A 24051-nucleotide genomic window follows, 5' to 3' on the forward strand; every position below is an offset into this window, starting at 1 on the left:
GAAGATCTCATTTTGGTACCAGAAGTGCAGAAGCACAGGGCAGAGTGGGTTTGCTGCAGTCACGACGTTGAATCACAAGCAGTTACCCTTTTTTAAATGGTTTTGCAATGTGGTAATCCTTGGCTTCAGCTCCCTGCTTTAACTCTTAAACAAAACAGGAGGGTTGGCATCCTGTGACACCTTCCTGCTCTTCCCAAAAGCCTTTCTGACATGGGTTGTCACAGGAATCCATGGCACCACTCCCTGTCATCACGGCTCATTGCATGCCCCGCGGCTGCTGGGGAAAGCCGTGATAGCCCCGTGATGCTGATATGCTTACCAGGGCTACTTGGAAGGATAAACCTATGCATCTGTGTGGTTTAAGGAGAAGCTTGGGAGACCTTCCAAAACAGAACAGGGCCAAGGGTGGACTCCAGCACTGGGTGCTCAGAGGGCCCCAGCTGGCAGGTAGTGGTGGTCACGCAGAAAGATGTAAGGAAATGGAGAAGGGCAGAGCGAAAGTTTGGATGCTTGTCACCATTTTCGTCACGGTCATTCCCACATTCAAGGTTTTCTTTTTTCTCTTTGCTCTGGGAAACGCCACAGAGTCAGATGAAGAATTTGGGAAGAGAGTGTGGGTTCCCTGTGCAGAGTCCAGTGACGAAATCTGTGAACAAGGTAAGAACAAGGGGTTATGGCTGTGAAGGTTTTTGTTTCTTCCTTTTCCCCTTCCAAACCCATTATTACAATGTTAGACACAAAATTTAGGATGACTGTAGCACAGAAACTGATATTCCAAGTGCTAAGCAAAATAATCTAAAAAGATCAAGCTAAATCGGGTTTCTTTTTAATGCATGCCATTATGATGGTTTGGGTTTTAGAATAGTTTGTATTGTATCCAAATGATCTATGTGTGAATAATTGTTACCAACATCCTGACACCAGGACCTAATTAGGAAGTAAGAACCTTAAATAGGCCATTTGCGTAGTGAGCTTCCATATGTCTCCTTGCGCAATTTATTTGCTTCACTCCATTGAGATATAATGAGAATGAAACTCCTAGAACTGCCTTTGACTCTGAGTTTCTTCTCTTCATCTCCTCTGCAGTTATAACCCACTATTAAGAAGATAATATCTATTTCCCTGTGTTCAGAAAGAAAAAACTACTGTACTGCTACTCTTATTGCAGATTGCCCAAGTTTCTCTATCTCCTAGTTTCCAATGGAAATAGAATGAGAAATGCCAAAACAACCTGCAGCCTAAGAAAAATGTAATGGTGTCAGAGAAAGCACAAAGAAGGTTAGGGCAGGATGATCTTGAAGGAACACTACCTACCATATCTACCTCAAAACCCTGCTGAAAAGCTAATGTTGTGGTATTTCACTCAATGTATAGATGCAATTTGAAGAATTCAGTGTATAGATGCAATCTGAAGAGCTCTGTGTTGGTTCTGTTTGGCTTTCTTCCTGCTAGGTTGTGAGGAAGGGGGAAAGGTTGGTACAAGGCTGCAGAGTTTTGTCTTAGTTTTTAATATTTAGCTCAGTCTGGACCAACATGCTCCCTGGGACTCTCTGTTCATTTTATGTTGCAGATCTTGTTCTTTAAGTACAGTTTCAGAAGATATCCTTTCAACACCTCTTACATGCATGACTCCATCCTATGCTTCATGTATCCCACTTCATTTTTTTATTCCTGTCGTCCTGAAGTAATCAAAACTTTAGCGTGTGATTGAGTGCCATTTTCTATTGGGATGCACTTTAATAAGTTCTCAAGGTTTGGGGTTTTTTTTCCCCCCAAATCAGGGCCTTATTTAGTTTCCCAGTGAAAAACAATTCCACTTGCAATGGTTTTGTTTATGATAATTCACTTGCATGTTCCCTTCAAGGAATTGTCTTTGCCTTCCATAAGGGAGGTTAGTGCTGGTCCCCTTGCAGTGATAATTATAATCAGACCTGTCAGCCTTCACACAGTCTATGCTTATCACTTGCATTTAGGAGGATTTTTCCTGAAGCCTATTACCAGTGCTGCTTCTTAGGGAAAAATAGTCATCATTTTTTCTACTAATCTTTGATGTCTCTCAGCTTTGAAAGCGTGGAGAGGAGCAAAATGACTGCCAGTTGCAGTGAAAAGAAACCCAGTTGCAGTGAAAAAAACCTGTCTGCTGGTCTTGGTGTAGAGCTCTGCATCTGGAGAGCCAGGGAGCGGGTGGTTAGTCTGGGAAGTACTGAGGGGTTTAATTTGGTTGTGACAACTCTTCAGGTGTGCGGGAACACAAACCAGTGTTTTTTTCCAATGGTAATGCTCATAGAAACCAGCTCTGCAGACCTGCTAGATGAGGGCTTCAGGTGGCAGGAGGCTGTTGGCAGTGGTACCCTCTCCTCCTGCTGTTTTGGGCAGTGATCTGTGGTTTTGCCCATGTTGAACTGCTTGGATGCAGGATGGTCAGAGAAGCAGCTGAGGTCAGTACTGGAGGTGATGGCAGGCATCCAGGGATGGGCGCAGTGCGGGACCGATGGACCCACTGCCACCGGCACACTGCAGCACAGCGGTGACCAGCTGGCCAATCTGGTGGTGGTGGGTAGGATGTGGTTTGGTACGTTATTCATCCCAGGATGTTTGAAAGTTGTCCACCTTAGCGTTATTCACTGGGAAACACATCATCCCGTTTACTAGATTTTCCCCCATTTTCGCTCCATTATTCCTGTTGATACGCTAATAAGCCCCAATTCTTTGGGTTTTGCTTTTTGCTAACTTTAAAAAAAAAAAAAAAAAAAAAAAGGTAAATTTTACCATTTCATTAATCTAAATGAGTGATGTATCTTTCAGTCCCTCCTATGTTACCACCATGCTCCTTCTAATGTTCTCAGAGATTTGGGTTTCTTGATTTTGGCAGAATTTGAGGGTGGTCAGCACTTTACAGCTTTTGTAGCAAAGGCAATGTTGGGAGAGTGAGAACTCTTAGGTACTCTGCAGTTATATATTTACAGTGTGCAGGGGTATGATTTGCCTTTGTTTTATTTAAATTCGCTGGGAACTAGAGATTTATTTATCAGGTGTCACTCCCTGAAGGAAGATAAATGCCACATAGCAAAGACTTCATCTATTACACAAACATATTTGAAGGCTTTACTATTGCATTCCTCTGCCTGCTGCATGGAGTAAAAATGCCTTCGGCTGAACAGAGACAGAATGATACTTAGCAGTAGCATCTTATGACCTTTTGATCAGCTGAGATCTCAAGGCATATTAGTGGACAGATTATGATGTGATGGAAAAAGGGCCAGGAATAGCCATTTTATCATGAGATCCTTTCTGTGAATATCCTTCTTCGCTATATTCAGGTGGTTGATCAGTAGGGCCAGGACCGTAATTTGAAAACAGGGGAGTGAAATACTGGCACAGGCAATCCAAATATGCTCAGGTTTGCCAACTACAGTTGGATATTACAGCCTACAGTTACTCCCTAATCTCCTACCCTCCTGTTTCTGTCAAGGCTGTGTGTGACCTTGCAATATTTCCTATCACTAATAACACCATTTTGGCAGAAGGATCTGCACAAAATGGACCCTGAGTCCTTAGACCACAGGGGAGCTGCAGTCCCTGAATGGAAGGTACACACATGGTGAATATGGATATTGACTGAAAAGGGAAACATTCACATGGAAATGTCTCTGTCATTTTTGAGAAAATAACAGTAATGCTTAAACCTATTTCAATCCTTTTAGGATAAAAACGCAGGTTTTAAAAAATACACAGCCCTGATAGTATTTATTTTTTTACAGAGCCCAACAGAAATAAGAACAACTTTCACATTTATTTTGCCTACCTGTCTGTGCAGTATTACTCCTTAAACTTTGCTGTAGGTTTAAATTACACTCTTTTTTATCTTAATGACCAATATGTATCTTCAGCCTCCTTGATAATTGGGCATAAAGGAACGCTCATTTATTGCTGACTCTGCACATCGGTAATGGTTGTGCCAAAGTTTGATCTGACTGCTGATGAAGGAAGGAAGGAAGAACAGATGCATGTTTGTGAGTCCAGTGTAAATGCATTTGGGTCTATCTGAGCATGAGCACACGCCCAGGCAGCCCACGCTGGTTATGGAGTATGTAGCATAGCCCTGTACACGGTTAGCACCATGTTGTACACATTTTGCTTCCTCTTGAAGCCAAACAAGCTGCTCATTTTCCTGACGGGAAGAAGGAGGAGAGCTGTCTGTGTGTGAATCCCAAATTGCTGTCAGTATAGTGGGGATGCTGATGCACCAGGTCTGGAGAACAATAGCCGCCACAGCCCTATGGAAACTCTTTGAAAATAAGAAGGTTATGGAGGTGGAGGAAATACACAGCAGGACACTGTCTCCTCTTATCTCCCCCAGCCTCTTCAATCAGGTGCCTGCTGGGCTTCCCACTCCTCCTGCCTTTTGCACTAGATCATAGGATCAGAAGGTATTAGATTCTGCTGGCATGAAGTCATCCACCATCCTCCTGGCATTACAGCTTCCTGAGTCAGGGAGCCGCTGTGAAACGTTGAGGCTGTGAGCCCACATGGTGATTTCAGCTGCAGCTGCCAGGGCCACAAAGGTATCCACATAGGAGCTGGGAGGAGGCACCAGCTGCCTGACACAAGTCTCCATCATCTTTTCTTTGGGAAAAGCAGGCGCTGCAAAGGGTGGATGGCAGCTCTGGTGTTGTCTGTTCACCAAGTGCCGTTGCCGAATTACAGCTGGTTCACTAGGATAAGGTGCTCCCCCCCCCAGCTCCATCTACAAACCACAAGTCAGTTGCTGCACGGGTGATGCCCATGGACAAGCGTTGCTAGCGTCATGAGCGAAACTATTCAAAGGGATGGGTTCCTCTGAACAGCTCCCATCTGAGAGTAAGAGCTTCTGATGGCAGCTTTGAAACCTTTCCACCGAGAAGGTTTTGTGGTGTGTCTGGTGAAGAGGGTGTAGGTATGAAATGCTTCCTCTGCCTCCCTCCACTGCCTTGTAGTGCTTGGGTCCCTGTGGGGTGTAGGAGGGTGCCTGGACTTGGCCGACAACATACCAAGATCTTCCCTCTTGATGTGGGGTTGCGTTAATCCTGCTGTGCCTTCTGCCAGATGGTCCCTGCCCTGATATAGCCAATTCTTCTCAAAGTAAAGAGCTTGCGTTCAGCTTCTTGTAGCTCAGAGGGACCCATGAAAACAGACTTGCTTCACCTTGGGCAGCTCAGCACAGCAGTTCCTATGAGACATCTTCTGGTCCTCCAAGGTAGCGTGATTAAGAGCATATGGCAACTTGAGGTGGGACAATTTTTTTCTGGTATGCAATTTAAAGTTGCAGACATTGAAGATGTAGTATCAGGCAGATGACAGTGGCGTGAGATGGGAGAAAGAGGGTAGTGGTTTGTTTATGAAGTTAAGCTGCCCATGTACAGCATCTTTGTCATTTTAAACACATAACGTCTGGTTCCTTGCAATTATTCTTAGATTGCAGACAGCAGTAATCTCCAGTTTCTCACTGAGTAAGAGTGATTTCATGAACCAGCAAAAGATTATTGTTATAACCAAATTTAGAGCCATACAATTCCCTTCTCCTGGCTGGAAAGAGATGATCTTGAGCAGGAAAAGGGGCAGAAGGACATATGTCATACTAATGTCTTAGGCTGCATCTGTCTTAAACAAGTTAAGCAGTGTTCAGGGGAGTGTGACTGGGTATACTTAAACTACTAGACCAGTTCTTGGCACACTTTTGGTCCATGACAACTAGAAAGCTCCTAAATCATTCCTAAGCATGGATCAGGGTTCATCCTAGTGAGCTGTTTGCATTTAACTGCTACGTTAGGGAAGTTAAGACATGGTTGCGAGCAACGATACAAACAATTCCGTGCCAGTTGGCCTCAATGCCTGAGAATATTTCTGGGCACATTTAATTTACTAGTGGCTGCAGAGGCTCAGACCCAACTGAGAAACTGGACTCCATCATCCTAAACTCCATTTGTCAGCAGTGGGAGAGGGAAGCCACCATCAGAGGCTGATTCAGCCTCCCTTGGTCCTGACATCTCCAAATCGTAGCTGGTTGCTAAGGCAGCTAAGCCTACAGGGTTCAACACGCCGATAGCAAAAAAAAAAGGCTATATTATCCCATAAAAAGGCTGTGTACAGTACAGGTGCATTTGCTACATATTTACTAGTCGTCTCCCCTGCCTTTCTGAGCTCAGATAAAAAGAGTATTAAGTCATTGAGGTGTTCTTTCCTGCAACAGCAAGTGCCACCCATTATTTTTCTTCACAGAAAGTATTTCTTTCTCTCTCACCATAGGAAGCTTCCTTTTTCAATAGGTTCCAGCCATAAGATTGGTGTTCTATATAATTTCTTTTAATGGCTTAGTGGCTGATGGTTAAATGTGTCCATAGGAGACAACTGTAGACTTATATATAATAAAACAGTTCATGGAAGCATATAGCATTATGTCTTTCAAATCTAAGTAAACCCTTTGTTTGATAAAGAAAGTTTTATTTTGAGTTCACCCTATCTAAATATCTCTCTCTCTCTCTAGTTTTTCACACTGAATCAAAAACCTAGGTGAAAAAAATAACTTCGGCTTCACTACTGCAACCAAAGTGTAATGCTTCATTATCTTTTCTTTCACTGAAATCTGTTCATGCACAAGGTGATCTGGTATCATACATGTTTAAGCATATCAAACAAAACATTTTCCCTTCAAGAATACCTCAAGTGTTTGGTCACGATGGGGGTGAAATTATTTATTGAATTTGGCACATGTTTGGAAACATGACCTTAATCTTCCGGTTTCTGTGAAGAACGTGTTCTCCCCAGGTACTTCAGTAAGTCAGATAAGTAAATTATATTTTTGACATGTGAAAGATGTTCCATTTTAGACAAAGGAAGTGATATCCTAGTTGTGTCACTGAAATTCAATGCCCTGTGTTGCTTGTTAACAACTGCACATTTATTGTTTGTGTCCCAGTTTGCTATCAAGTGTCAATGCACATACCAAATAATCAATAGTTCTGTCAGCTGAGTATGCCCTGGAAATACAATATTACTGTTAATATTGATCCACAGCAGAAATCAAGTCATCAAACTTTGCAGGCATTTCTTGTGAGCACCCTGGCTTTTACTTGCAGAGCAACCAGCTTGAAAATCACGGCGTGCTACCCTCCAGGGACCAATGTTTTCTGCACACCATCCTTTCATGTATAATAATGAGCACGAACATAAACACAAGGGTATCAGGGCACCCGCAATCTGCTGATATAGTTTCATTTCAGCCTTCTGTGGTTTCTGGGTGCAGCAAACCAGCTGCGAAGAATGCTGGTAAAATCAAGCTGCATCAGCTCCAGGATCTGCCTCTAATGGTGCAACACAGCAGAATCGCTGACCAAACTAATCCATGTCCTGGTGTGCTCTTCTTTATGGAAAGAGTGAGATGAGCTGTGGATGGATAGCTTGAGACCTTTCAGTCAGCCTTCTACAAGCATCGTGAGCAACATCATCAGTGAAGGCTCATGTGGTTTGCTTGCAGAGGTGACTTCAGGCTCAAGTTATCAGTTAGGAAAAAAAAAGTCCTGCAACACTGAGGTGTGCTGGCATTGTCAAAAGCATCTGTTCTTTGCTCTCGTGCTCCCTCCAGGCTGCCAGGTTGCCTTGGGAGGAAGAAAATGTGGTGCTCCCCATTCCCCCATGTGAGTTCACACACCCCGCTGTGAGTTTGGTGGGTTTTGCCGTACCTGTAATGGCTTTGCAATGAAGCTGTGAATGAAAGTTTGGCAGATTGGTTTTACAATTGTCAGTCTTCCCAGAAGCAGCCCAGAATTTCATTAACTAATATATAAGCATGATTTCCTATAAGCTCTTTTCAGATTTTACTAGCTCCAGATAAATTAAATCAGTATTTTATCTATGTGCCACCAAAATTAGTTGGCACAGACTCTTTATATAGGAACACTATAGTTCTGGTGTCTTGTATTTGAGCAGCAACTGCAATATAGGATGCTCCCCTTTCTTTAATAAGTGACTCTACTTCAATAATAAGAGTGCTGGAGTGAAAGCAACCTGGATGTGAGCAGAGCACAACTTTGGTGAGAATAAGTGAGGAGGTGTAGGTATCTGTGAGAAAGGAATGTCTTCATCATGCCACCATGGCTGGGAAAAGGTGCAGGACAATGACAGAAGCATAAAAGCAGGAGACACAGATGGCTGGAAGGAGTTCATGAGAGCCCCCGACAAGGTGAGGAAGGAAAACGTCTTTCCTTACACATGTGTTAGGAAGAGGGAATCAGGAGAAATTGTACCCTCTGCATACCTCACTCCCCTCCTTGGGAAGGTGGCCTCATCTCTGATTCAGTCTTGTCAGGACGCACTGTGCCCACAGTATTGGGCAGAAGGACAACAACTGGCCTTTGAATAGGTATGAATGGAGCAGGCTGGTAGTAACGAAGAGCCCCTTGCGCAAAGCCCACTGAAACCACCGGGAAGACACCCAGCGGCTCCTTTTTCTTTAGGTTGCTCCTTTCATAGGAGCCTTCCTTGGCGTGTGGCAGGAGGAGCAGCACCCCAGCCCTTGTAGCTCCTGACATGGAGCCATCTGAACCTTGAGTGACTCACCCCGCTAACATCGTCACACACTCAGCTGTCTCGCAGGGTTTGAGAAACTTCCCACAGCATATAGAGGAACATTACTAGGGGTGGCCAGGGTCCTCCCCTCAGCAGGAGGCATGTGTGCCACACGGTGTCTACCTTGGGGGTTTTTTGGATGATGTTACCAGCTTAGTTCTATCTTCCAGGTGACCTTTACCCACATCGTCACAGGTCCCCTTGCTCCCAAGGAGCAAATTTATCAGCCTTATCCTTCATCTGAGAGTTTCAGCTTATCTCCTGCATAGCAAGCCATTTAGCACCTGGGAGATGAAGCTCAAGACAATGTCTTGGTAAGTCTGCATGAGGAACAAGAGAACTGTATTATCTCTTACTGGGTGGAATCAAGGTCAGGTTTGACGTGCTCAGAGCAGTTTGAGTTGCAGGGGAAGTGCAATACAAGGCTCTTTATCTACTGGCATTTCCTAAGACACGACTTCATATCAAAGATTACATTTCTACACTCTTTCAGGGGGAATAAACAGAAATTCAGACACTCAGCCAGGAGCAGGTATGACTTAAGGTTGCTCAGGGTTGCTACTTTGCAGGAACATGGAGTTAGAGCTGAAGTTGTCATCAGCTGTGGCTGTGTGCTACAAACAAAAGGAGGTGATGCCATGGTTGCATGCTCTTCAAAACATTTCTGCCTCCAGCAGTATCACCTCTTCTCTGTATAGCCTCAGCAGCTTACTTTAGCTGCTTCAACTGAAACCACAAATGATGTCATTATATTTTTTCTCCATTAGATAGTGAGTGAATGGCCATTTTGGCCCTTATCTCTTCTTTTAGATAAAATGCCCCAAAATGCCATCATTGAAGTTCAGAGGTCATTGGTGACTTTAAAATCCTCTCCAATTGCCTTGGATCAAAACCAAATGAAATAAAAATCAATGTGAGAGTCAAGAGGCCAAGACACCAAATTGATGTATCCAATGCAAGCAGCTTGCTGGTTTCAGAGTGTTTCTGGCAGCCATCTGCTTGTTTGAATTTGAGGATGTGACGCTTCTAAAAATCAGAGAAAAAAAACACACGCTTGACCACAGTCTTCAGTTATTTTACTTGATAACAGGATTCTCTTTTTTGTGCCCATTTTCTTACAGCCTCAAGAATGTCCTGTTTTGCAGTCATACTGTCAGCAGGTGTTTGCGGTGCTGAAATACCAAGATGTGTATTTCTTTAATTTAAAAAAAAAAAAAAAAGTCTTTTCAAAGCCTCAAAACATTTTCTCCTCACCCCTGTTCATGAATGAACAACAGAATAGAGTGTGTTATTAAAACTCAATAGCCACTCATTTATTTACATGGTTAATGACTGGCCCTTTTTATGTAAAAAGATACATTTTTTTTTTTGTGCTACTCCTATTTCAACTCTGTGGTCTCAGCCTTGTCCTGTGTAACAAAGAAACCGATCCTTTTATGGATGGTGTTAACCGAGACACCAGTGACCGAATCATATTTAAGAACTAAATTCCCCTTTTATTCTCAAAGGTAGTCAGGATCAAAGCAACAAGAGGCCAAAGCTGGAGAGAGAAACTTGAACTGCTGGTGTATCCTTCTTGTGAACAAATAAAGATATTATAGATTCCCTCGCTGCCAATGTAACCCCTTTAATCAGCAGCATGTCCACAGTTAAGAATGATATTGTGGTAGTCCATAAAAATCCCTGTCATGGTTGGAGCATCATAAAGGAAATATATTATTGTTCTTGGCCCAAAGACGGTATGACATTAAAGGGTGAAGATGGGAGTCGAAGGGTTGGCAGAGGCAGGCAGACAGCAGTGGGAAAAAGCTTCATGGTGCCTATCAACACAGCCAGCTGTGGCCAGCTGTTACTGGGGCTGGCTGCATCACACTGGGAGAGATTTGCAAGAAAACTGTGGACAGGGCTGCTGGATGTGTAACAAGAGCCTCTCCTTTGCAGGAGAGACAGCCTTGGAGAAGAGATGAAGGTGTATTAGCAGAAGTTGTTTACTCTCTTACTTGGCACTTGCTTAGGGAAAACATTCTTTCCGAATTTTCTTTCTTTTGAAAAAATATGAATAAGGCATTCATAAGCTAATGAAAGCTACATTTTCATCAATTATAATGGACTTCATTAAATTCTGGGCATTTACCACATCACAATGTTTATCTGCAAGGCAGTATTTCCCTGTGCTTAATAAAACGGAATAGCAGGAATACCGCAGCAAATTTAAGCCACTTCTAGCACTCACTGTCAGGATTTTAATGGCATCCACATTACCTTGGCTTCTTTTTATAGCTTCATCTTGCTTTATGTGACAATACTTGGGTTTTATGTCATGCTTTTCACACATAAATCTCAGCATCTCACAAAGCAGGGCAAGACACTATGCCCATTTCAGAGAACAAAAAAAAACCTAAGTGAGGTGATTTGGTTGTGGACCCAGAGCAGCACTGCTGGGAGCAGACTTCGATCTTCTTAAATCCCATCCCAGGAGTCCAGTGCATCTCCAATGGGAAGCTTTACCCCTTTGTAGACAGGCTCATATGGGGTGTGAATCAAAGGCTTGCAGCAAACTGGGGCCAAGGGAGTAGGCATCTCCCCGTTGGCTTCTTGGGACGCTGGATTGCTCTTCTCTGACAGAGTCAAGCACTCAGAAGTCATAACCAGAAGGGAAAATATTCAGCTTGGTAAGTAAAACCAATAGCATGAGGCTGCCTGTGTTTTCCTTCCATTTTTATCGCTGGTCATAGCCTGTTGGCTCTTTCTAGTGAGATTTTCTGTAAGTCCTGTTTGGCATGGGGAAGGAAAGAGCTAATCTCCCCTGTGTTGGCGAGATCCCGCCTGTTTGTTGTCTTCTGGTCTCAAATTTGCTTTGCAGGCAGCTTGGATTCAGTGTTCTTCTGAAGCTCTGTAGGACTCACCAGGTCCTGTACTGGTGTCTGGTAGCAGCAGCAGCAATGACTTGGGAGGCACAGAGACATGAGGGCAACACTGTAATTCCCTGCAAAAGCTAACTGTGGCACTGGGTCACCCACAGTTAGTCAGTTGTTTAAAATTACCCCATTCCGCAATCCTGGTCTTCTCGGGGGAGTGAGTCCTAAAATCCCTGGAGCAGGAGCTTAATCCTGAAGCCATCCTTCTGGTCTCTGAGCTGGGAATCTGTGATGTTCCCAAATGGCTTTGGTGTGTTACAGATGGCCATACTGGCTAGCCTTACTGCAGACTTTGAGGGGCCATACTTCAGTCCAGCCATGCAATGCTTGCTGTTGAAGGTCCTCCACGTCCCTTCAAATCCTCCGGTGTGTCCTTTGCCATAACGCGCCAGGCCATTTCACAGGGAAGGGGTTGTTTTCCAAGAAAAACAAGGGGGTTGGTGTCCAGCAGCTCCAGAAATCTCTGGACACCACGCTCCCTTCAGCATTGGGAGTCTCCCGGCATGGAGCTGCCTTTGATTTGCAACGACAGAGGGTATGACGGATGAGCCCCTCTGGTCTCCCTCCTCCTTGGAAACGAGCTGTAAATCTTAATGGATCATATCCCAGTGAAATCAGACGATGAATGAATCAATCAGGCAGGTTCAGAAATCTTCCCACTGCTTCCAGGGAGAAGGTGTACTCAAAAATGACTCCCCGATAATTGAGGATCCATCCCTCCACAGAGCTGCAGAGCTACTGCCACAACGGCGTTTCCCGTTAAGGCAGCCTGTGGTCATACAGCTCTCGACAGACTAGAGGAGCAGAGAAGTGGGCAAAAGCACCCCTCCTCCACAGCCTTGTCTGCCCTATGGACCCATCGCCTGCCCAAGGAAACAGCTTTCTGCTCTTAGACCTGGATGTCCTCCAAAGGGCACATCAAGGCACTAGGACTAGACCAAGGGAGCAAAGGTTACGAAAAAGCTGAATGTGTGTCTCAGCACCAAGCCAAGTTGCTCTTTCTGATGAAAGCTTAAAAAAAGTACCATTCCCCAATTTCATATACCTTGAGGACCTGGCTACTCCCTGCAGATTAATGATTTTGTGATGCTCTTAAAAAGCACTGGTAAGAGACTTCGAAGCCTCTGGCTGAAATTTCTCTGTCCATGCAGAACTGACCTATGGGGGACAGTTGGTTTTCTGGAAGAGGGCTCAAATCAGAGGATGAGGATGCTTTGACCAAAGGATCTAGCAAGTAGAAGAAGCATTTTCTGAGCATAGACACTGAGATATTTTTAACTTTTTATCAAATAGTGTGATAAATATGCCAGAGGGTGCTCACATGAACATTTGTGTGTGAGAGAGAAGGCACTTTTACTTGCATGGTAACTGAAGCACTAAAACCACTCTTTGGCAACATCACCAGATGCAATTTTCATCCCTGTGTTTAACTCACAGTATTTTAGGTGGTGCAAGCACAGGGTTGTTTGTTAGAGCTAGATTTGAACTCGAAAGGAACTGGGGGAACACAGAGGTTGAAATTACTCAAATTCCCAGGTCAGACCTATTTCTCTTCATACGTCTCTCCTGCATTGCTTAGTTTGTGCAAAGCTTCATCCACCATCTCATGGCCAGTGGACAGAGCCAGGAGAACACATCCCAAAGTTTCTGTCTGTAGATACAAGCCTGATACACTCCAGAAGGGAAAAAAAGAGCAGTCAGCTACATGAGAACTGAGCCAATTAAATGTCTGAGTAGCGTTTCGAAAGTGAACATGGGCGGCATCAAAAATTTTCCATCAGCTGTAATAATGCCAATTACTTTGCCAATTGCTGATTCCACTGTGATTTGTTTAGTGCAGTCGTGCTTCGGCCTCTTGCCTGGGCTGATAGGCTTTGTTTATGCTGACTGTTTATTTGCAGAGCTTCTCTCTCTTTTTTTTTCTCATGCTTTCTCTTTGCCGTGGGCCCGGCTCAGAGCCCAGAATAGCCCTCCTCCCCCTGTGCTCGCTTCCAGCCGGGGCATGGTATCACCAAAGGGTGATGAATTTCTTGGGAGCAAGAGACACTGCTGTTGTTCTCAACTACTCTATAAATGCAAAGATGATCTTCCCCTTCCCCTTCTGCCACCGAGTTTAAAAAACAAGGAATGTTTCCAAGAAGCCAAGCAGCTTCTCAAGGAGCGGGCAGCTGGGATCTGCTGGGGACGGTGGCTCTGAAGCTGATCGCTTTTGTCTCAGGGAGAGAAAGAGGGACCTTGTGTCTCCAGATGGCAGAGGAGACATGCGCACTCAAAGCAAGTCTCCCTGGAAAGTTAGTGGGAGTTTTTCATTACTGTTTACATTCAAGTCCATGAAAATTAATGGGTGTCTGCATAGCCACTTTGCACAAGAGCTGCGATTCTTCTACTGTTAATTGGGGAAGAGGGCTAATCATGGGCATTTAGGGAATGCATCTGCCTGATTGACAACTTGAATGTAAACTGCTGTGATATCTTCCAGAGATTTTTTAAAGCTGGTTGAATTCCCTTCCCCCGCCACTCAGGTCTGGGCTGAGGGTTGGATGACATTTCCTCTCTCCTCCTACGTGAGATACCAAGGGGTGGCTTGACCTCCAAGGTGCCTAATGTCTTGCCCTCCCTTTTGTCCTCCCATAGCAGCAACTGCCATCTCTAGAGCCCCAGTAATGGTGCATTTTGCACATACCAGCCTTGTTCCCAGCTGCCTTGTAGTTTTGGTGGCATGAGCTCAGCTTTGCCTCCCGGCTTGTCTTCACTGCCAGCTCCTGGGTGCAAGTGCCTGGAGAGCACTGCAGGCAGGGAGCAAGAGCAAAGCCATAATAGCACCATCCTGACTGACACAGGACTGTGAGTACTTAAGCACTGACGAACAGCAGATAGTTCATTCAGGGCTTTCTTGTGTACCTGGTTTACCTTGGTCCCAGGCAGCTGGTGGGATAACATGAGCACATCCTCACCGGTGTGCAGCAGGACTTGTTTCTAGCCATCCCTGGTCAAAGGAGCCCCCAGAAACACGATCTGCCTCATGAAGTATCAGCTAGAGGTGAGGCTATCAGCTCTCTATTTGTACCCTGCTATCAGTTTCAGCTTTGCAGCTGACAAATATATGTGACACACTTTGCTGCTCAGAGCCCTCCTTGTCACCAGGAATTGTAAAAGATCCTCTGGACATGTTTTCAGCCCTCATAGTTCATATCAGCCACAAATAGACACAAAGCAGACAAGCTGCTGGCTCACGTCAGAGAAGTGTGGCAAAGGGAATTTGTGGGGGATTGATTAGTAACCCTAAATTGGGAAAATTAAAACAGACTTTGGCTGTAGGAGATGAGCACACTGGGATGTGGCTCTTTTTTCCAGCGGTGTCACTGCAATGGATCTCGTTCCCCATTGCCTGGCAATTAATGCAGTCCTCCAAAATGCTACAAAATGTGAGTGGGTCTGAAATCTTCTCTCACCCGGTCCGGTAGTGATATTTTTCATTCACTTTGTATTCACTGCAACACAGCTGCCATGGACACCAGCTGCAAGCCTTGTTTTCTTTTGGGAAACCAAGACACAATAAAAAATAATTTTTCCAAGTCACAAAGCTAATTTGCGACCAAGTTAAAAATAGATGGGAACATCTCCTACCTCCTGTCTTACTTGCAGGACAGTCTCACATTCAAAGGCAGTTTATGTGTGAACATTTGTGGAACAGCTAGTAATTCAGCAGTCACTAAATCCATACTGTACACAGTTAACCCTCAACTAAAACAAACATCTTTAATATTTTGAGGATACCCAAAGATTTTCCTTTTTAGAAAGCAGTCAAGTTAGGTTCATCTAAGATTAGTATCAATTTCACTAGCCTTTTTCTTTATTGCTCCCCATCCTGTATATACTTACAGAGTACTATTGAGGGATCGTAACATACTAATTGTGTAAATGTTGCAATATAATAACTCATCTGAAGATTTAAAATGGCAAAGGGATTATAAAGCTAGAGGTAGCTCTGTTGGTATGGCTGGCTTGGTGTTTATTTTAAGGAAGGACCCATTATCTTGCCATGTTGGAGTGCTGCCCTCAGAGCCCCAACACTTCATGCCCTGCATGTAAGGTCAAAGGCAGACAGGTCTCTGTTCTGGTGTTTAATCTGACTTTTTTATAGGGTCATCTGCTGAGTAATGGCAGTATTCAGCAAAAGAAATAAAGTCAAATTTGTCATCAACCTCATTAGGGAAACTTCACTGGGGTTACTAAGTCAAATCCAGTGGGTTCCTGTCTGGACACATTTCTATCCCAGCACAGGGGACACCAAACAATGGTATTTAATGTAGGTTTCATGCTGAGTACTGCAGACTTTAGTTATGTTAAACCATAGGAGACTTTGGAGACATTTCTTCTTTGGTCCAAAACAGCAGAGTGTAGTTTTGCATAAAAAGAAAGATACGATGGGAGACAACATAAGGTAGAGAACAGGCCACGAGAAGATGTGCTGTCTAACTCCAGCTAGTGTGTTGTAGACATTTCTGCATGCGTATATCCCCATCCATAAAATGGGAAGATTAGTAATTCTCTATCTTGCAGAGAGTTAAGAAGCTAAATTAATTACTGTTTGTGAGACTAATTGAGATTCCCAGATGGGCACTGTTTGGAACATTATAATTCTTATTTTTATTATTATTTCCATTGAGATTTGGCTCCATGTAATTAGTTTGCTGTATCTGCAAACAGGTATGTTCTCTCAAGCTATTTGGAAGCATGACTCATGGGACTAGCCCATGCAGAACTGTGTGGCATCAAGCGCTGGCAATCAGGGCTGAGCCATCTTCCAGCTCTTCTACCTCACCCCAAAACTGCATCCATCTCCTTGTATGGCTGTGCTCTTCAGAAAGTCACATTTCTGCAAGTGCACAGAAACAGCTTAAGGAAGTTGGCCCTATTACAAATTTATGCACCATTATAAATTATTATGGTAAATCATAATTGTGTGTGTGCAGTGGAATAAAGCCCAGAGGTGGATTATGTCCAATCCAGGGAGGGAAAAGGTTTTCCAACAACATGTAAGTGTCTCTAGGTTTGGCCATCAGCTTCTGTTGGGTTTAACGTTAAATAAATTCTCATGCAATGTGTACCAGTCACATATTGTTTTAGTTTACGCTTACAAGTGCTGTTGAACTCAGTAGCTCTGAGTTAGCTCGATATTTCAAGAAAGTCAATAAAAGCTGCAGTTGTCATTACTGAAGATTCACTTGTCGAACACCTCTCCCACTTCAAAGTAGCACAACAGTAGTAGAACAAAAAGACCTAATAAAATTGTGCTGGTTTTAAAACAAAACAACCCTTTAAGATTGTGTAAGAGCTATAGAAAGTATATTGTTTTATTTATGAATGTAGAACTCTGTCTATTCATTACTTCCTGAGTCTGGGTTGGTGTGTTTTGCTTTTCCTTTCCTTTCATAAATAAGCAATAATTGACATTGAGACATTCAAAGGAGTGAGTTTGAAGGATCTTGAAACACCAGCAGCTTTGCCAGAGGTTTCATCTGAAACAAGCTAAGTCAGTAGGAGCTGGAAGGCTTCAGGAAGTAGACAAAAATAATCAAGTCAATGTGTCAAAAAAGGCTGTGCAACTCAGAGTGGAGCTGTGCTTGTTTACCTTTTTTGTACATAAAGCTTAGAGGAGATGGGCTCGGTGCTGGGAAACTGGTTTTAAGCCAGCTGAGGTACTTTGCGGTGGTCACATCTCTGTTACAATGGGAATATAGAGGTGTAGGCTTTTCTATTTATTTACCAGGTCAGTGAAACACTCAGTCTGATACTGTGTCCAATATAATCAATTTTAATGTTGTGATTTTTGTGTTCCTGTAATCCTGGAACAGTCCTTCAAAATCCATCTTTGCTAAGGCAGAGATTTTTGACCTAAAGGTAGCTGGGAGATTCATTTTATACACAATGAATAGGAGGCTATACTCCATTTTTAAGGACATTTTCGTGGTGTCTGAGACACCTGAATGTCTTTAAAAATTAGCCACTAAGTCTCTGAAAGACTGAAATGAGCATTGCCATCGGAGTCTTCTTCAGCAGGAAATGTGTGGTTAGAGGGAGGGAGTTAATATAATAAATAGTTATTTAATCTTCTCTATGTCCAGCTTGAACTTGCAAATAATAGAAGCACAGCAAGGGTGCTTTTGCTTGCTAAGTGTTTCACTGGCTTTCCCCATATTAGCTAATATACCACTGGAAAGAACTGAAATTTTAGACCTGCATTTGCAGGATTCCCCAGCGTTGCTATCAGCAACCTCCCAAACCGATCCGTTCAGTTGGTCCTTTGATGTGCAATTAAACCCAGGAAAAAATAGCTTTGTGTAATGTATAAATAGAAAAGAGGAGAGATAAAGGCGGTGTTGAAGTTGCTTGCTGACAGCTTGGCATCTGAACGTTAAAGGTGCGTGCCACTACCTCTGCTTAAGAATGTGTTCTGAAAAATGTCTGCTTCTTCCCAAATTCCAGACCCCTGACAATTAGCGCTTTATTTACCTTGCAGCTGCTTTTGTTCAGTTGGAAAGCAAAAAAAAAAAAAAAAAAAAAAAATCTATGAGGCTGACTTGATTTCTCTTACCAGCAAAAATGAATTTTTTGTTAAAAGAAAATGATGGCTGCTTTCTAAAACAGTGTTTTTATTAGATTGTTTTTATCTTCATCTCTATAAAAATAACATTCTTGCAGGAAGCCATTAGGCTTACCCATTCTTACTGATGAATACTTGGCATGTGAAATATAGACCTTTTGCACGTTGCAAAAGTTCAGAGTATGCAGCATGTTCTTTGAGCATCAGGGATAAGGCAGCCTGGCACATTTTGATTAACCTGACAAAAGGTGAGATAATCCAAGCGGAAGTTACAGTATTTGAATGAACTTCAGCCACTAATGTCTGCCGTGTCTAAAGGCCTGACTGATCTCCTGCCAGTTTTACATTTGGGTAACTCCATGGCCGGAGTGGAGCTATCATGCTTTACATCAGCAGAAATTTTGATTCCACCTTCTGGAAGAACCAAAATTAGCTGGTGCCAAAGGATGAGGAAAGCCATTCAAATTCAGAATTAAGAGTATGAAGGAGAAAACAGGAATGACAAAGAGTGCAGTTATCAACCTACTACCACCTGTCTTAAGAAGGTGGGCATCTTGTCTCGCTGGACTTCTGGGCTCCCTGTACAGGTGAAACAGAGCTCTGGGCACTGGAGAGAGCCATGCACACCAGTCATCCTAACCACCATTATCATTATCATTATCATTATCATTATCATTATCATTATCGTCTCTGTGCTATCTGAATGGTGTTTGCATAAAGGTTGAATCAGGACAGGGTAGGGTCTCTTGGGTTGTCATATCCTGTTCATGGTGACTGCATCCCCTGTGTCCTGTAATCCCCTCAACACAAATCTATTAATTTCCATCTTAACCTTCATTTGGTTGGTTGTTCCCACTGCTTCTTCCAGTCCATAAGCTAAATTTATTCATAAGCTCTTCTCTCATGCTCTCAGTGTGCAAATGAGCCTAAGCAGCTTTCTCACCTCCCTGTTATTAAATCTCTGATATATCAGTAGACAGAAAATGTCTCTGTCTTGTCTCTCAATGCAAGAGAGGTTTTCCTCTCTTTTGAGGAGCCCAGTGGTCAGCTGCTGCATGATTTCCAGCTGGTTGCTTCTCATCCTGCTGAATTGCTAGAGGATGTTTGGAAACTCAAAGCATCCTCCCTGATAACGTGAAAACAAAATCATAGAAATGTATGTTCTGAAAGGTCAGCTCTCATTTTCGTGAATTTGCAATGATTTTTTACGAAGATTTTGCCACACATGGTTTTGTGGCTGCCACAGGAAAACGTGTGACAAAATCTGCTTGCTTAGTTTTGTGGCTTCTCAGATGTAGATAAAAGTATTTCTCATCATCGCAACAATAACCTGAGAACAGGAGGTTGGTATCTCTGGTGATGGAGAATGGGGAGAGTCAGGGCTTGGGGCTGAACTAATTTCTAGATACATATGCAAAGCAGTAATAAATGAGCTACAGTTTATTATGGGGAGAGCATCGTATCTTCCAGCTGCTCTATTAGGACTTCAGGCCAGGATATTTAATTATGCCCTGGCCTCCTCCTTTAAGCAGATTATCACAGTGACACACTGACTGTTGTGCCCTGCCAGCGCCCTCAGGCTTTGCTCCTTCTCCTTTGCTTGTAGTGGTCCTGCTGTCCGTGGAGGGAGGAGGCTGGGGCTGAGAGAGGGGATTGCTGTGGGCAGGGAGGTCCCTGGGTTTTGTCATAGATTAAAAATAAAAAGAATAATCTGTTTATGAGAATGGTTAGGATTTTTTTATTATTATTATTATTATTATTATTATTATTATTATTATTATTATTTAACACACTGGGATCTTATAAATGGAGAGCCTTTCAATAATGAAAATCATAGCAAGCACAGAGAAGGGCAGTTTCAGTGGCTGGACTCCTTTCTTCTTATTAATTTGCCCATCTGTGCTCTGCAGAGAGCAGAGACATGGTGGGAGTCGTCCCTCTCCTCTTCACCCTGCGCTCCCATGCACAGTACTGGCTCCAAATCCACCTGTGCCAGGGGGACACATCGGTGCCCCTTCCCACATTTCCTCTTCAAACACCCTCCAGAAGCAACAAATCCACAAGCTGAAGGCTCTGGTTCATCCCAGCAGGATTACAGCTGCTGTGATGTTACCTTCCCAGGTTGTCTTTGCTGCGTGTGGCTCTTTGAGCAAAAAAACTCCTCTCACTACAGAAAAGCCCTTGGTCTGTGCTGCTGGAGGTGAGCCATCTCCCCAGGGCTCCCTTTCCAGAGTGTTTATTTTGTCCCACCACAAGCTCGCCAATTCCTCTGTGCAGTGATTTTCACTTTCTTCTGCTTTTTGAGAGGGGATAATAGTCCTTACAGGGCTTTGAAGTGCCATGTAAGCGCCGGGGTCATGACTGATAATACAACTATTACAAGGACAAAGGCAGAGAGAGTGCAAGAAAGGAATGGGTATGTGGTTTCCTAGTGAGGACTGGTGATTATTATTTAGTTTTTTTGTATTTTAACCAGAAAATCTGTGGAAAAACAGTATAGCATTGCCCAAATAATTGGTTCATACACAGGGACTCAATTCACCAAATAATTTTGGCTCCAAAAATGGAGATAGAAACTCTGGAAAAATTATGAAGCTGCTATTTTCCAAACAAAAGTTTTAAACTTTCTTACAGAAAGGCATACTTTATATTGAGCAAGATGGAAAGGGGAGGAAAGATGAAAGAGAGGAAGTGTAAATGAGACAGTAAAAAAGAATTTGACATGGGGTTTTTTTCATCCAGAATATGAGAAAAGGCACTTCCTGAGCTATTTTATGTAGATTTTTTCCCAAAAAATATATTGTTCCTTCAGCTCTTTTCCTAGATTCTGTCACTAGCTCGAGTCCTGAATTGACGTGTGACCTGCAGCAAGTGACAACTTCCATGTGACTTGGTTCACCCTTCTGCAAACAGGGGGGTTTTAATGGGCTTCGTTCATTAAACTTGCCCAGCTACTTTCCGAGCTCGAGGTGAGGGCGGCACTATGTACATGCAAAGTCTGGACAGAAACTGTCAGTCCTGTCCGCTCTAATGAGACTTTTCTCCTAGAGAGGACATCAGCATGTATCCCTTCCACTACTGTCATACATATGCAGCTTGCCATATATGCTGCAAAATATTCCTAGAGGTGCGTTCCTTCAGTCAGTTTTATGTCAGCTCTCTTCTGATGACAGCAAAATTGTGTTCCCTTAATGCAAGCTTATGGTAAGGTAGGTGAAGAATTTTGGAAAATAGAAGGCAATTATTTTGCATCAGTGATAGACCTCTAATTTATGCTGCTGCTTATTACACGGTGCTTCAGCCAGGCAAGCAATGAAGTCTTGGCCCCTGTAGGAGGAGCAACATGAGATGGGCTATTCAGGTATGAAATAGGTACTGGAGTCTATCATGGCAATGGAAAGCAGCAGTCATACATCACAGCATGACATAATTTTTCATCATATTCTGCCAGCTGAGCTGTGATTAAGGTGTTAGCAAGTTTGTCAATTGTCAGATCATAAAACTGATCATCAGAGTTGCACTAGAATGTGCAAACCTTTGAAAACAGGCCAGGCTGTCAGGCTGGTTCAGCACTGAAATACTGTCCTTCAAGTTTCAGTTCCCTCAACAGGAGGGAGATGACGTGCAAGCAACACCCTCATGCCCCACATGTCTTTACTGTGTGCACTGTATCCATGCTGTGTCCACATTAACATCAATGTGTCCTCTGTGCTCCTCTTTATCCAGCCGTATTTCAGCTGAACCCTGTGATGGCATCTTATCTCAGCAAGACAGAGATACAATTAGGGTTGTTCAGGTTTCGTAGTCATTTCTTAATGTTGTTACTTTAGCACAAAACGTAATGACAATAGTTATGTGTAACGGGATTAGATAACTAACCACTAACAAAACAATGGTTACTTGAACTAACAAGCATGAGAAAAAGAAAGTGAGCTGAGGAGCATGACCTAGAATGGGAGAGGAGTGAATAGCAGATGCCTTTGCAGTGGCATTTCTCTGCTGCTTGTAATGAAAGAACACTTAGGCATCTGGAGAGTAAGCCAAGACCTGCTCTGGTCAAGGTGTTTGATTTACAACCAGCTGAAAATGCTGCAAAAGTGTATTTACAGCTTTCTTTTTCCCTGTCTGCTTGCTGGCACGTATGGAATTACAAGGGAAGGGTTTGGGTTGTTACTGTGGTTTTACTCATTTACAGTGGTTCCATGCACCATTTTTTGACATCTTATGGATCCCTAAAGATCCACAGGCCACCCCTTGAGAAACAACGGCCTGGAAAGACAAGGTGGAAAATTTGTACTTCATGTATCATTGGAGTTCCTTCATACTATAGGAAAACTGGGAGGAGGGCAATCGTGGACTTTGGTTTCATTGCAAAAAGAGCTCTTATTGCAGCAACAAAGGTTTTTCTTCAGACAGAACTAGACAAGTCTGAAGTTGTACAGCGAGCACACTGTGCTCACAGGGGAGAGCGTCGCGTGCTGCAGATGCACCCAGCTCCCGGCAAGGCAAAGACCAAACAGCCATCAGGTTCAGGCCAACCTTTCCAACAAGAGCAGTTGTACAGACTTGTCCATCATTCCTCAGCCTCCCCAGGGAATGGCAGGCAGTAAGGTGCAAGGATGCAGCATTAGCAAGGTGGCCCTTTCTCTGTCTTTTTCTTTGCTCCAGAAGAATGGAGTCATTGAATGTAATAAATGTGTTGGTAAAACCATCCTGCTTGGTGCCGTGCACCCGTTCCTCCTGGCAAAGCTTGGTTCTCTGAACACCTTGTGGCTACTCTGTTGTGTTATCCCTGCACCTCCCATGGAGAAGTCAGTCCCTGAATCACTTAAGCAAGGTGTTTTTGGTGAGGCTGGGTTACATGCTGGCCACACAGCTGAGGAATGCAGGTATTTGGGACTCCTCTGGAAAGACCCTGATGAAAGATCTCCGGGGTGTACTGTACTAAGCATAAGCCTACCACCCCCAGGGTTTGGAAGAGAGCAAATTCCTTCCAGGATTATAGGATTAAGAAGCTGAAAAGTGATTCAAATTCTTCATTAAACAGAAAAAAAAAAAAAAAAAGAGAGAGAGACATGAGGGGAAGCTCTTCAATGCATGCATCACTCGACGTGTTTTCCTTGTAATTAAAGGAAGTTATTGAAAAATATTTGAGGGGATTAAATGCTCAGAGTATATGTGCCGATCAAATAACACAAGAGTCTGCATTCTTCCGAGTAATCAATGGAGTGACTTGAATGGGGAGGTTCAAAAGAGCACAGTTATTGTTAAAGTACCATTGTAGTAGTATTCACCATACTGTACGGCAGATGGACAGGCCCAAGGGTTTCCCAGCAGGGAATCTTTGCTATAGCTGAAAAACCAAGGGTCTGGAGTTCATATGTGGGTATTTCCACACCAATTGTTAAAATTTCAGGCAGGCTTTTATTCCCTTTCTGTCCCTGAACCTGAATGCAGAAAGAGATGCTCCTAATTTCCTGAGGAAGGCTTCTTTGGGACTGAAATTGCATTTCTCTTTTATGCATGCAAAATAGAAAACGAAAAAACCTCTGGACAAGAAAGGTGTTTAGGAACTAAGCCCAGAACATAAGAAATGGGAGGGACTGCTACTGTAAACAGGGAATTGTACTTACCATTATTCTTGCCTCTATCTTCTGACAGCTTAATTCTAAGTGGTCATTATTTAGCCATTAATTAAAAGGTCATTATGTCCTACACACCTGGTGTCTAGAATAGCCAATGTGTCCTGAAGTTTGTAATATGGCACCCGGACCACCTAAGTGCTCTGCGAGTGTTTGCCCATGTATGTGACAGAAATGTTGCTCTATCCAGAGGTCTTTGCTTTATTCTGGCTTTTCGTTTGGGTTTTTTAATGCTGACAGTAGTCACAAGCAATATCCTCTAGTGGAGATAGAGATCCAA

General features: G+C 43.4%; 1 protein-coding gene across 2 annotated transcripts in view; it reads left to right on the plus strand.

Annotated features, from left to right (window-relative positions):
- SETBP1 (SET binding protein 1) overlaps positions 1–24051 on the plus strand; it is a 262168-nt gene that overhangs the window by 117212 nt on the left and 120905 nt on the right. Inside the window, exon 4 of one of the 2 annotated variants that reach the window (XM_074813701.1) lies at positions 586–657. The exons of the other annotated variant lie outside the window; for it this stretch is intronic. Within the exon in view, the coding sequence (XP_074669802.1) occupies positions 586–657 (72 nt within the window). The remainder of the gene's footprint in view (positions 1–585; positions 658–24051) is intronic. 2 annotated transcript variants of the gene reach the window in all.

This window comes from Strix aluco, chromosome Z (genome assembly GCF_031877795.1).
Source record: "Strix aluco isolate bStrAlu1 chromosome Z, bStrAlu1.hap1, whole genome shotgun sequence".
In the NCBI taxonomy this organism is placed as follows: Eukaryota; Metazoa; Chordata; class Aves; order Strigiformes; family Strigidae; genus Strix; species Strix aluco.